The 12213-nt window shown below is 39.9% G+C and overlaps 1 protein-coding gene across 2 annotated transcripts in view; it reads right to left on the minus strand.

Moving 5' to 3' along the window:
* The window catches only part of LOC141801765 (regulator of G-protein signaling 6-like), a 111754-nt gene extending 100321 nt beyond the window's left edge, over nucleotides 1-11433 (minus strand). Inside the window, exons 1-2 of one of the 2 annotated variants that reach the window (XM_074685013.1) lie at nucleotides 11293-11433; nucleotides 1179-1479 (exon numbers count right to left, since the gene is read on the minus strand). In XM_074685013.1, the coding sequence (XP_074541114.1) occupies nucleotides 1179-1403 (225 nt within the window). In that variant the 5' untranslated portion in view covers nucleotides 1404-1479; nucleotides 11293-11433. Of the gene's footprint in view, nucleotides 1-1178; nucleotides 1480-5829; nucleotides 5977-11292 lie in introns of those variants that run through there. The other variant, XM_074685012.1, reaches the window with a different exon arrangement.
* Between the last annotated feature and the right edge of the window lie 780 nt (nucleotides 11434-12213).

The following is a 12213-nucleotide window of genomic DNA, read 5'->3' on the forward strand; positions in this document are numbered from 1 at the left end:
CATGGAAACACATGAGCCTGCACCAATTCAGAATGCAACAGGAGTTACTATTATGAACTCCAAACTGACAACCGATGCACATCTTCCAAATGTGGACCCAAGAAGGACAGCTTCTGTTGCTCAGGAAAGAACAGCCAATCACCATGTTGTACTGAGGAAAGGAATGTCTTGCAGATTATCTGGTATGCCCAACACCAGAATACAAAACAAGCTGCCTCACCCTTGCTTAGCAGTTGATTTCCTGCCAACCTGTCAACTCACTTTGTTCAAGATGGCTTGTTTTTGAATTAAGTTTTTGGATTCAGGCTGACTGAACTCTTTGGCTGATCGTCTTCTTCCTCAATAGTCTAATATCAAGGTATAGGAAAAATCAGTGATGAAGTATTTAGACAGAGGGTAGTGCTGCACGATTTGGGGAAAAGGTGCGATTTGCGATTAGGTGGACAATATTGCGATTGCGATTGTGCTTGCGATTTAATAAAAAAAGTTGTGTCATGATGAGTCTACAGACTTGCTTGGTTATCATGGAGAAAAATCTGAATTGCATGTGCTGACATCGCGATTGCGATTGCGATTGCGATTGCGATTGCGATAATCGTGCAGCCCTAACAGAGGGGCCCATACCAAAGAGGCCTGCAGGAGGCCCGGAGCACCAGAAAAAGTTGCAACAAACCTTTGCATGTCTAATAACTCATTTGCAACTTTGTCAAGTTTGATAACATGACAAACTCTTTCATGTTTTAGAACAAATGTACCAAATGAACACTACGTCAAATAACGTGCAACTTCTTCCTCTCCTGTTTCACATGTGCAACTTTCTCATGTCTAATTACACAATTGATCTTTGCCATGTTCAACACATGGTCAACTTCTTCACGTTTTATAACACACGCTACTGTTTATCCACCATCAAATGTGCAACACTGTCACGCCCAGCAGGTCAATAAATGTGCAGCTTTTTCTCGTCTTAAGCATGTGAAACACTGGTGCAACTCTCTAAAGTCTTACAACAGATGTGTAACTTTGCCACATGCAAAAAGGCAAGTGTGTCACTTTCTTGTACCTGAAACACCATCAAAAACAATACAACAAAGATTTTCTTGTTCACAGGGAACTCTTGGAATCAGGGATTCTTGCTGTGGAACGAAAAGACTGACCTTTAAATTTTGCCCTCTTACCTTTCTGTAGACTATCATGTTGGGGGAGTCATCGTCTGAGTCCACGCTGCTCATGGACCTCATGGACCTCATGGACAGCAGGGGTCGAGTCGGGGTGGTCTGCACGTCCTCCTTCGGCTCCTCTGGCCCTTCTTCAGACTCTGTCGCCTCCACAGAGCTAGGCTTCTCCTCCTCCTCCACCACCACCTCCTGCTGCTGCTGCTGCTGCTGAGGAGCCTCAGCCATCTCTACAGCCTCCTTTTCTTCCTCTGCGTGGAGTTATCCTCTTTTCTTTTTATGTCCTGTATGTGCTCTCAAGACGCTGGGGAGAGAGAAAGAAAAATTAGAGAGTACAGCTTCCCGCCGGGCTCCAGTCTGCCATCTCTCCCTCCTTGTCTCCTGTCAGCAGGCAGAGGATGGATGAAATGAAGGCATCATAAATTCTCCTCGTTTTCTCTGTTATCTCCTCTCTACAATTCCTCGCCCTCCTCTGCTGTCACATGAGATTGACGTTACAGAAGCGAAGACGGCATAAAGTTTAAGTTTTGCTCCTTTTTGTCCCTGAGGCCTCTCTCCTTCTCAGTCATCTCAATACTTTATGAGATGATACCAGAATATATCAAGTTTATCCCCCGGTGCAGACAGTGATATGCTGACTTTTAGAGACTGCTTTTGCAAAAAGAGAATAATAATGTTGGATAACAACTGATAACCAGATATTTTCTTAATATATACCATCATTTTCAGGCAAATATCACAACTTTTGGACTATTTTGTTCAAGGTACAATGTAACAATGGATCTCTAGTATCTAAATCCTCCAATCCAATCATCAACGAATACTCTCCTCTTGGTGTATCTTTGAACGCCAACTCACCAAATACAAAGCAGTTTAGTTACGAGTTTGTCCATTCTGAGCTACTGTAGAAACATGGTGGTGCAAGACAATGACAAAGGGGACCTTTATCCTAGGCAGGTATTAAAAGGAAGACAAGTGTCCTGCTTTCATTTAAAGACTGTCAGGACTATGAGTTTGGTGTCGACTGCAGTGACACATGTGGCCAAAGTCAGTAGTGGTTTTCCAGGATAAAGACTTCATTACCCAGGAGCACTAAAGACATGACTCGTGCTAAGCTGTGAATTTGTTTTGGAGAGCATATCGTCTCTCTAACTCTATTTTTCTTTGTTCAAGACAACTTTTTGCAGGATGCAAAGTGACAGTTTCGTGTTCGCCTGGGTAAAAGAAATAAACCCTACCCTTTGTACTGAGAAATAGGAAACACCTAAAAATCTCACTTTAAATCGTAGATTATGAACAGGCGAATTTATAAGCTATTTCAACATGACTTATAAGTTAACATAAACCAAGGTTGAGTGTCAGTAATTCCTTTTGGCCAGCTAAATGCTGCACAAATGAGCTTTAAGTCTCTGCTAACGCTTACAGCAGTGATAAACAAAAATTATTGTAGGTTTTTCAGACCAGAAGAAAGTTTTCTACTTCTTTTCAGTGCACTGTGACTTACTAGTATGCTTTTTTTTGTTATTTTTCAGCTTTTTATGGCTTTATTTCTAAAGCCATGTCCACACACAGCTTGGTATTTGGGAAACTGCATTTATTTCTTTTATTATTATTATTTACACCTCCACACAAAACCACAGCCTAACATCACTAAAAACGATGTTTTCTGAAAACTGCGGCCAAAGTTAAGATCTTGGAAACCCCAGTTTCAAGGTTTAGTGTGGATGCCTGTAAACAGCGTCACAGCTGAATGACGGGGGCTTATTCTGAGTGACTGGCAAGGGTTTTACATCTGGAAAACACTGTCAAATATGGGTTTGGCATGCCTCAAGCTGCATTTGTTGGCGGATTTGCCTGCTACGTGTGGACAAAAGTATTTTCAAAAAAGAATGGGGGAGGGATGGGGTGGACATGGCCTGAGAGAGGACAGCACAGCGGACAGAGCAAAACTGGGTGAGAGTGGGAAGTGTAAAGCAGTAAATGTGCCACAGGTTGGGTTCAAATCCGGGCCCCTGCTAGAGGGAAAACCTGGATTGCAACCTTGACTAGGCTGTTACAGCGCCACACTTGTGTATATTTCTCTATGTAAATTTCTGGATGTATAAACAAAATTTAATTAAATCAGTCAGTTGACTCTAACTGTAACTGTATTTATGTCTGTATGTCTGTAATGTGTTGTAATGCAATGTGTCTGTAACATTCTGTTGTTCCTGTAATGTGACTAACACTGGAGAATGTTGAGCATGAAGTGCTGTACCAAAGACAAATTCCACCAACTCTGTTGTGTGGCCATTAATAAATGATTCTGATTCTGATTCTGATTTACACTTGTAAACTTTCGTTTGATACTATTTGAGCAAGGATTTCCAGCATAGAGTCATGTTTGTTTGACTGCAGCACTGCCTATAGTGGTGCCTGCTATAGTCATCTCGCATTAGTTTTTATCTTTTTGTGCAGAGATTTTTCCAGAGTCTTTGAATCTTTTAGGTATGGTGAAGTGTAGATGATTAAGTCCACAAGTTCTTGAGTTGAGGGCTGGGAAACATTTTGAAAATGTTCGAAGTGTTGAACTATTGGCTCAAAAACTTTCTCATAGAAATATCTGCTGGTAACAAATTCAAAGTCAGCATAAATTTAAGGCAGTTTCAGTTACAATATTTGATATTCTATGCAAATGAAGGGTTAAATTGTAGGGATGCACGATATTATCGGCACAATATCGGTATTGGCTGATAAAAGCTTAAAAACATGTTTATCGGTATCGGCAGATATGAAAATTTCTGCCGATAAGCACAGCCGATAAGGTGCTATTCAGTTAGGATTATTATTATTTTCCATCTGAAAAATAAGCTCCTTAAATAAAATGTAGCACTTCATTTATTTGCACTGCAGAGCTCTGTGTCTGTCACCAGGTTGTTACAGTAGCTCTAAAATAATCAAATGCAACTTGGTTATGTTTAAAAATGCATTGTACATTTAAAGTTCATGTGATCTAAAGAAATTATTTTTCTGTATTTCAATACTGAATGTCTTCAGTTTGAAAAAATAATACATTTCTTATTTATGGTAAAATCAAATGTTTTTTGTCTTGTTTTATGTGTGTTTCTTAAACAAATAAGACCGTCACAATAAGAGTAACACATAAATTCCAGTACAGGATAAACTTAGCTTTCTTAACAGTGAAAAAAACAAACTTGTGAATATCGGTATCAGTATCGGCCAAAAGGGGTTTCGATATATTGGCATATCGGATATCGGCAAAAATCCAATATTGTGCATCCCTATTAAATTGATTTGAAAAACTTCCACAAAGTATCCCATCTTTTAATAAGGGATGCACTTATAAGCAGTATAACTTATTTATATAGGTTGCTTCAAGAGAATGGAAAGAGAAACCCGACTTTAAAGATAGCAAATTCTCTGACCTGGTGTTAAAGCACAGATCAACAACTCACAGAAATACCATCACAACAGTGTCTGACCCATGCTGTACGGACACACGCACAAATCTGACATCCCATAACTCAGGGCTGTCAGCTCTTTTTCTGCCGGTCTGAAAGCTGTCACAATATTGACGCCTGAGGACAGATGAGCCGAGACAAAGTGAGAGCAGAGAAAAAGAGGAGAGGAGCAGAACTATAGAGGTGATATAAGAGAAGAGGAGAGAAGAGTATAGAGTGGAGACGTGAGGGAATTTAATTAAATTCAGGATGAGGAGAGGCAGGATGCAGGAAGGAGAGGACAGAGAAAACACAGGAGTTGGCGAGAGAAACAGATGATTCAAACACCCGAATAGATCTTTACCTCCTACATCTTTCAGAGCTCTGAGCCTGTAAAACGAGGTAGCATGACTGTCCCGACTTATTACATCCCAAACATTACTGGGATCAGTTTACTCTCCATTTACCCCATACTTCAGGGAGGAAGAGACCAGCTTTTCACATTTTTATAGGAGCTCATTCATCTTCAGTCAGCTGCTTTCTTTAACAGATGAATCAAACTGCACTGAGAAAAACAGTGATCCACTCCAGTCAGCGGACACAGACGCCATAAATTGTCTCTAATAAAAACTTTAATTGCATTTTGATTTTTCCCCTTTAAATTGTTCATCATTACTGTGTTTAGAGCAGGAAAATCAAGTTACTGCAGGACAGGCGTGATAAAACTGAAGTGAACCCTTTCTAATCAAAGGCCTGTTGTTGACGATGAAATGCATCAGTGCACAATAGAAAAAACAGGAGAATGTCGATGCACAATAAACTGCACAATAATGGACTGAAAGAAACCCAGAGCTTTTCAATAACATCAAATAGAGCACACCTGTGCTTTGTCATGCAAGCACACATGGGGAATGCAATTCACATTGTACTTCTTTTACAGAGGGAAGGCCAGAAATAGGACAGAGCACATGGATGAGAAATATTTGATTTATGAAGTAATAATGGAACCAGAATAGAAGCACAGACAAAGAAAAAAACATGCACGTAAATATTTGAGTCAATACTTGTGTGATAAGATGGTCAGAATGAAGGTTTTACATTTCAAATGTCAGCAAAGTCAGACTTAAATCTTCTTGTGTTTCTGTATAAAAAAGGAACTGGACCAGAGGATTCATTAACAAAAGCCCAGAGAGCAGCCAAAGAGAAAAACTTACTTTTCAAGCAGCCAAAACAAATGTCCAACATAAAATCCATGAAAAGACACCAAGAAGGCAAAATGAGATGCAGAAAATCACATGAAGAGATGGGAATACAAAGGAGGAGACCTTAACACAGGGTATTGTTCACAGGTGTGAGAAGAGACACAGGTGAAACTAATCAAAGTGGAGCTCACAGTCACAGGCCAGAGGGCAAACAGGAAGTAAAAACAAAAACAGACAGACAGAGCAACAACTTCAAAATAAAAGAGGAAACATTTTAAACAGAAGGAGAACCACAACACAACATAGAAAATGTAATGACTGGTGAATGGCAGAAATTAAACTATAAGGTACTGACCGAAATCTGTCATAAGTACAGGGTACCGATTCACAAATAATCCAAGGTACCATGTTTAGGGACCTAAATCCTTGTGACTGTGAGGGAGTGGAAGAGTAGGCGATTTCCCATGCTGGACATGAACACAGCCTATAAGGTTAGATATTAAAGAATGATTATTTTAAATTGAAAAACAAAGAAATATTATTAAACAAATTGATATTCTTTACAAAACAAGCACAAAAAAGTACTGAAAAAATTGGTACTGTTAAGTACCCGTACAGATTGCCAGGAACCAGCCATCGGTACCGTATCGTTTCATATATGAAAGGTACCCATCCCTATAAGAGGCAGCAGAAACAGAAAACTCACCATTGTGCTGAATACACTTTCTTTAACAAAGTTAAATAAGGAACTAGATATCATCTCAATGAAAAATGTCCCTGATAAGTTAACTTAGCTTATTTTGACTTAGCTTAGTTTAAAACAAAGTCCAGAACCAGTTTGTACGTTTCTCTCCCTGATGTACTGTTTAATTTCATTTTGGATTTAGCGTTACACTGTGTCTCAAATGGGATACTTCCAATACTTCACTTACATGAAGTTCACTGGTTGAATTGTGGACTTACTAGCACAGAACACAAAATCTTACAGCAATGAATGCCAACTGGTGGCCTGCACCAGAAAATTAAGAGGTCTAGACCCATTAATGTTAATTAACAAAAATATATTAATTAATATTAATTCTTTTTGTGAATTTTCTCTGTACAAAAAGAAGCTTAGTACAGGGTCAGTAATATTCAATTTTATGATCAATGGATCTGGATATCTCTGGATGTAAATATATAGCAATAAGTAGAAATTGCACATCACTTGACGCTGATGTACTGTTTTGTTATGTGCTCCTGAATCAAGTAGGCCATCTAGTGCCTCAAAGTGGTCATAGCATTACCCTAAGTTGTTTGGAACCTTGCTGCAGTTATGAAGCTAACCATGAGCCTGAACCTAACTTTTCTTCTATTTGCCTGCAAGTATTTTGACATTTGAAGTCCTCAGTATTTTTACCAAAGAGTAATTTTGATATAGCTCTGTGATGAAAATTGAAATTCTATTTTGAAGCCGAAGTTATACCAATGTATGCTAACCAGTAGCATAAAAAGCAAATTCCCATACGTTACCATCAAGCTAGCGCCATTGTGTTTGTATTGTTTTTTGGTGAATAGAAAGATTTGTATCATGTTGGATGTATTGAATAGGTTTTATAATGAGAGAGTATTATATATTTCTCTGTGTTTTTAGTTCTTCAGTAAAACTTCAAGCAGAGAATCCTGAATCAGAAGCAGCACAGAAGCTGTGGCAGACAGGCAGAATGGATAAGGGAATCGTTAAGCATAAAGGCTAATGATGCCGGTTTTCAATAGGCATCCTTATATATAACCAAGGAAACAAAATTTACTCTATATCACAAGCACATCTGGCTCTCATTTTATCAGTTGAAGAAGTTTTGGCCCTTGGACAAATGTAATTGGTGAACCCTGTCTAATGGTGAAGTGGTCTAAGTGGTGTTTTCCCAAATCAAACACTGCTGCTTCACACTTACTGGGTGTGACAGCCTTTTTCACAGCCATTCACAGGTGTTCTTCTGCTATTCATTAATCACAGCCATTATCCGATGTTTGATCTGTTCCTTACACACCACATCAGTGGAGTTACTCTACATGTGTGCTAACTTAAAATGTTTGCTGGCTAAACTCAAAGTAGAACAACACTTCTTCCTGTGTAGTGTGCCTTTGATCGTGTGCCTGTGTGTGTATGTGTGTGTTTGTCGTTGCTATTGGCACAGGCATTTAGCTCCATGTTATCTGGCTCTTTAGATCAATACTCTCATCAGCTAGCTGTTTGTGGCTGAACATTCGAACCATGTGTGTCCTCGCCTCAGCCTCAAAGGGCTGCAGTGCGTGGAGACAGAGAGAGAACATGCAGCATGTGTTTGAAAATCCAAATGGGACGAGAATTTAATGCATCTCTGAATCAGTGGCTCTCAATCTGCCGCCTTCATTATCAGCGTAACATCTGCTAAACAGGTAATACAAAGCATGCGGCGAACAGAGGACTGAAACGCCTGCTTTGTTTCTCACCAAGGCTCAAGTTCACAGTTCTGCTCCTGCTCCATGAATCACATGTAGCTCAGCTGGCCTCAGATCAATACCTCCAACATTCACTCTGACTCATGATTTTGCATATAAATGAAATGTTCAGGTTGAGCACGTTCGACTGATCCGCCTGGATGCTTCTGTGATCGAATGATTCAGAGCTCCGGGGTTTCGAGATGCTGCTTATCTGCTTCTGGAACAACAAGGTCAGGTGTGGAGACCAAAGGAAAAACACGCGATTCTGTTTTATGACTTCTTTTTGCCACAGTGTCAACAGGAAGACTTAAAATACTGAAAAACTGACCGATCAGAGTCAAGTAGCTGGCTTTTACAGCTGTATGAAAAAAGAATGGGAGCAGGGTAGAAGTGTCTTACAGATCAAGTACAGCTTCATGAGTTAAAAACAGAACATTATGTCAATGCTGCATGAAAAGACTAAAGTACAGTAAGAGGAAAAAGGAAACTTTTTGGAGAGACGTTTACTCATGATTAAAATGCACAAGGTAGAAGAACCAGGAGCGAAAAGAGTAATCCTTTAATATTCATCACAGATGGATTCGTTGCAGGAATAAACCAAGAGGCAAAGTAAAAAGAAATCAAGTGATTAAAGAGAAAAATGTGACGTTTATTTCTGTTAAAGTGTCACACTCTTCTTCTAAAGTTACTTGATTAAAGCCACCACGTCTTTTCCTTCATCACACTGAGACTTTATGCTCGCTCTGAAGTCTCCTCAGACGGTTTTACGTTCTGGACACACACACACACACACACACACACACACACACACACACACACACACACACACACTCAGGTACACATTAACACAGATGCTGTTTTTTGCCTCCACCCGTACTCTATGCTGCAGGTGAACAGTGATAAGGATGTGTGGATGTTTTGCATTATTGGATGGTGGTGAAATAAAGGACACTTTCAAACCAGCGTTTGGTTATTTGTATGCACAGCAGGAGGAGAATGGTAAAGGTCTTGATGCAAAGAGTACAAAAACAGGACTCTAAAATACAGGAGGGTTAGAGAGTCTACCAAAAAAGCATGAAAATTCACCAAACACTGCAAAATGTGGACATTTTATGTTTGCACTGAGACCCCTGCTGTAGCTTAAAATCTTGTTAGTCAACTTCTTTGATACACTTAAAAAAAAGAAAAAAAAGAAAAGGGAGAAAAAAAGAAAAGAAAAAAAAGCAATGTTGGAAATTCTGACCTGAACCTACAGACCGCCCACCTGTCAGTCAATTCAGCTGAGTCTCTGGTTTGAAAAAACTAGTGATGTGTGAAAACTTTGCTGTAAGGATCTGCTTTTTGAATGGTTGTGTGTGTGTGGCTACTATTACTTCTTCAGTCAGCCTCTAGTGGAGGCCTGATGAACTTCAGTTTCTAGCACAGTGGCATTCACTTAATTTCTTACAGCAACAGTTTGCCACTTGGTTTAGCAAAAAAAAAAAGCTTTTAAATTGTCTGGGAGGAATCTGCCTCTACATGCAAACCATGTGGTGTCTGTTTTTTTTTTGTTGTTGTTGTTGTTTGTTTTTTATTGTTTTGTGGTTTTTTTGACATTGCAGCATCGGTTGACAAATAAACATTAATTTTAAGGCATTGTTAATTTTGCAGTGCTTGCCCCTTATTCCAAAATAGTTTGGATGCTGCGTTAGATATTGATACACTGAGAGTTTGGGGATTTGCAAAGTATTTAACCAAACTGAACAAACTGTGCATCTACAAGCATGATGCCTCCTCCAACATGTTTCTTACTTTGAAATCCAGAATCAATCAAAATTGATCAGTTATTAAAAGAAAAATGCAACCATAACGTGAACAATCTAAGGCACAAGCCACTCAAACCAGAAGCATATCCTGTAGAAGGTGGTAGATAGTTGATGGGTCTCCTTTGCTTCTAAAGCCAACCCCAAGTGGACACTTGAGGAACTGCAGTTTCTTTGTTTGTTTTTTTTTTCATCAAATTTTTGTTTGAACATTAAATGTGTTAATATATATTATTTAGGCTTAAACGTTTATACTGAAATTCCAGCTTGGCTTCTTGCTCTTCTCAAACTTCAGCTGCACTCTCTTCAGTTCGCAGATTGAATGGTGTATAACTCAGATCATCCTCAGCTGTGACTTAAGATCTTTGTCCATATCATAAAAATCAGACTCAGACCATGAATCACACCAAACTAAGTAAGGAGGGGTGTTTCCGTAGGCAGAACAAGGCGACATCCCCAACCACATGGCATCATCAATCATTAATAACCCAACAGAGCGACCAGGATGACACCGACAGCCAAGGATGAGTTACTCTGAATAAAGGTCTGAACTCAAACATGATATTTATGAACAGGTTTAGAAAGTTAAATGCTTATACATGAATAAAACACAGTATAAACACCCCCTCTCTGAAACAGCTGTCTGTGGTCTCTCTATCCACACAGGACCGCCCCACTCCCCAAACACATGGAGCCAACAGCGCTGCAGCCCAATTTAGACTCTCTGACACACACACATGCACACACACACTTTCCAACGCTCCAGCTGCAGACAGGAGCCCGCACGTCGTCCTCAAACACACACAATCACACACACCCACCCACACAAACACACATACACACATACACACAGACCTCTGAACTGTCCTCTTCTGTCAGTCTTACAATCGCTAATGACACACACACGAATCCATCCCAAACACAGCACCCTTCAAATGTCACTCAACTTCCGCGAGCCTTTCAATCTCAGGTGGGATCTACAGCATCATGTCTCGTGCGCTTCCCTCTCCTCTTCGCGCGCACGGACGCATCCTCACAGTAACATCATCCATGCAGCAGCTCAGCTCAGCTCAGCACCGGCAGAGTTCACATCGTGGAGCATGATGACACAAAACACTCTTATTTCTCTCCATCTGAAGAAATTCATTCACTCCAACTCTCCTTCGCTTTCTTTCTGCCTCTCATCCACTCATCTTCAGCTATTCCTTACCTCAGCGCCGGCTTCCCTCTCGCTCGAAGCTCCGATGCCAAAAAGAGGATTCAGTGAGACACACCGATCCACAGAGCTGCAGAGAGAGAGGGAGGGAGAGAGGGAGGGAGAGGCAGAAGATGCTCTCTCTCTTTCCAGCAAACACACATCCTCTGTCTTGATGTGTCTGTTTTAATATCCCAGCGTCATCAGGACCAAACCCAAACTTGTAGACCGCTAATGAACATAAACGCAAACTTTGCAGACTACAAGGAAAGTATTTCCTAAACCTAACTTTGACTTTAACTTGTCAACAGTTTAAAAAAAAAAATGAAATATTCTCCACTGTATACCCCTGAATCTTTGGCCCCAAAGTCAACCAAAGAACAAAACAACAACATCAACAACAACAACAACAACAAAAAACCAACATGTTTTATAATGCACTGATTTTAGCCTGAATAGCTAATTTCTCCGACAACACACTCTGTCCACTAGGGCTGGGACGATGTGCTATTCTCGTGATTTGATTCTATTAAGATTTTTGTGGGGCCGATCCGCTTTAAATTGCTGTTCTTCAATATTTATGATTTTTGCGAAAAAGCTAAATGATGATAATGTCTACAGACTATACCAGGAGCCATATTTTCCAATAAAATGCACATCACGTGTGTCAGAGAGAAACATTTCACCCTCTGCTGGAGAAAAGTGGTATCTTTTTTTCCAATCCAGTTTATAAACTAAGACTGCAAGGCAGAATTTGAATTTGATTTTTTTTTTTTTGTCAAAGAATCCCTATTTTAATATTGCCAACCAAAGTTGGTAATAAAGTTCACCTACACGTGTCAATGGATTGGCAACATGCACCAGAAGTTCACCAACACATGCCAATTAGTCAGTGAAATGTACCAGTGGGTTGGGGCAGAGTCCTGCACTGGGTCG

Source organism: Halichoeres trimaculatus, unplaced genomic scaffold, assembly GCF_033239565.1.
Source record: "Halichoeres trimaculatus isolate MK-OKI-2021-1 unplaced genomic scaffold, fHalTri1.1 fHalTri1_scaffold_13, whole genome shotgun sequence".
Lineage (NCBI taxonomy): Eukaryota > Metazoa > Chordata > Actinopteri > Labriformes > Labridae > Halichoeres > Halichoeres trimaculatus.